The sequence below is a fragment of the Belonocnema kinseyi genome, chromosome 10 (assembly GCF_010883055.1).
Source record: "Belonocnema kinseyi isolate 2016_QV_RU_SX_M_011 chromosome 10, B_treatae_v1, whole genome shotgun sequence".
Taxonomy (NCBI): Eukaryota; Metazoa; Arthropoda; class Insecta; order Hymenoptera; family Cynipidae; genus Belonocnema; species Belonocnema kinseyi.
In genome coordinates, this window is record NC_046666.1 from 41,556,578 (window position 1) to 41,557,801 (window position 1,224).

At 28.5% G+C, this 1,224-nt stretch overlaps 1 protein-coding gene across 1 annotated transcript in view; it reads left to right on the top strand.

Moving 5' to 3' along the window:
* Window positions 1–285: 285 nt before the first annotated feature.
* Window positions 286–1,224, top strand: part of LOC117181089 — a 39,601-nt gene continuing 38,662 nt past the window's right edge. Inside the window, exons 1-2 of the mRNA XM_033373657.1 lie at window positions 286–392; window positions 495–557. Coding sequence (XP_033229548.1) covers window positions 326–392; window positions 495–557 — 130 coding nt within the window. The 5' untranslated portion in view covers window positions 286–325. The remainder of the gene's footprint in view (window positions 393–494; window positions 558–1,224) is intronic.

Sequence of the window (1,224 nt, forward strand, 5' to 3'; positions counted from 1 at the left end):
TCTAATGCACTCAGTAGAATTCTAAGAAACTTAATGGAACTCTGAAGATTTACATTAAATTATCATTCTCAAACGAATATTCACCCTTGAAAGCTCTGATTTTCAAGACTGCAATATAAAATTTTGTTATTTATAAATTTAAAAAACTACGGTTTCATTAGTTTCGAACGATTCCCCATTTTATTTCGACTGTAAAGATAGCAGCAAATCGCATTCCAAATGAAGTAAGTCCTAATTGAGAAACCTAATGTAGGCCAATGTAGGCTAGGTTTAGAAAGCGTCAAATAAATAATTTTTTTCTCGAGAAAAATATTTTTAAACAGCAATGGAATCGGAGAACAAAAATTTTAAAGGTTCCACACTAAAAAATAGCAGCCCGTTGTCCTCGCCAGGTAAAACAATCTTTGACTCAATATTTTGTACCTTATTATACAACAAATTTTTTCTTGATTTGCACTGAAAACATTATCAACAGTTTACATCATTTTTCTTAGATAGCGAAAGTAGCTTTGTGGACGAAAATGAAAAAATTCAGAAGAAGGTTGAGTCTAGCTTAGGTAATGAGAACTTATTTTACAAATTCAGGGTGATTGTTTCAATCGAAGAAAAACATGAATGTCCAAAGTACGAAATAACCATGTTAAAAATCTGGGAAATAACAAAATATTCCTCTTTCAATTTAGAAAGAATTAAAACCAACATTTTCTTCCCTTCGAAGTCATCAAAATCATTAAAAAAGTCTCCCTCTTCCAATTCCGAAAAAATAACGGAAATTTCATAGCTTCAAACTCAATAAAAATGACAACAAAGAAAAAAGGTCCTATTCCATTTCATAAAAAAAATGGAATACGAAAATATTTTCCCTACCAACTTTATAAAAATGTTAAAAATCAAATTAATCCTTGTCTGATTTCATAATGTTGAAACCCAAAATTTCATCCTTTCCAACTCGATAAACACCTTAAAAATATAAAATGTCCTTCTGCCCATTAAAAAAAATTAAAATTTCCTTGTTTCAAACTTAATGAAAATGTCAAAAGAAAAAAAATGGCTTCTTCCAATTTAGAAAAAAATAATTAATAACAAATATCCCCTTCCTTCGAACTCCATAAAAATCTAAAAATTAAAAAAGTTTCCTCTTCCAATTTAGAAAAAAATTGAAATTAAACATTTTTCCCTTAATCACGATCAAAATGTGGGAAAGAAAAAAATAGAATTTTCCAA